The sequence below is a fragment of the Corvus brachyrhynchos genome, unplaced genomic scaffold (assembly GCF_000691975.1).
Source record: "Corvus brachyrhynchos isolate BGI_N302 unplaced genomic scaffold, ASM69197v1 scaffold158, whole genome shotgun sequence".
Lineage (NCBI taxonomy): Eukaryota > Metazoa > Chordata > Aves > Passeriformes > Corvidae > Corvus > Corvus brachyrhynchos.
The window spans coordinates 204,286-204,533 of NW_008239756.1; the positions used below are offsets into that span (position 1 = coordinate 204,286).

Consider the following 248-nt stretch of genomic DNA (forward strand, 5'->3'; position numbering starts at 1 on the left):
CGGGACAGCCGCACGCTTCCTGCTCCGCACCGGGGGCAGCGGGGCCTCGCCGCCCGCCCGGGGGTCCCTGAGCCGGGCCATGCTGCCCACCACGCACTGCTCGCCGGGGGCTTCTCCGGCCGCGTCCCCCCGCAGTTCCCCCCGCAATTCCCCCGTCCTCTTCAGGAAGCTCCTGATGAACCAGAGCATCCGCCTGCAGCGGCGCTTCACCGTGGCGCATCCCCTCTGGTAAGGGGGGGACGCTGGCG

General features: G+C 74.2%; 1 protein-coding gene across 1 annotated transcript in view; it reads left to right on the forward strand.

The window, feature by feature from the left end:
* The first annotated feature begins 6 nt into the window (after positions 1 to 6).
* PDE4C (phosphodiesterase 4C) overlaps positions 7 to 248 on the forward strand; it is a 6,695-nt gene continuing 6,453 nt past the window's right edge. The window contains 1 exon segment of the mRNA XM_017742458.1: positions 7 to 228. Coding sequence (XP_017597947.1) covers positions 80 to 228 — 149 coding nt within the window. The 5' untranslated portion in view covers positions 7 to 79.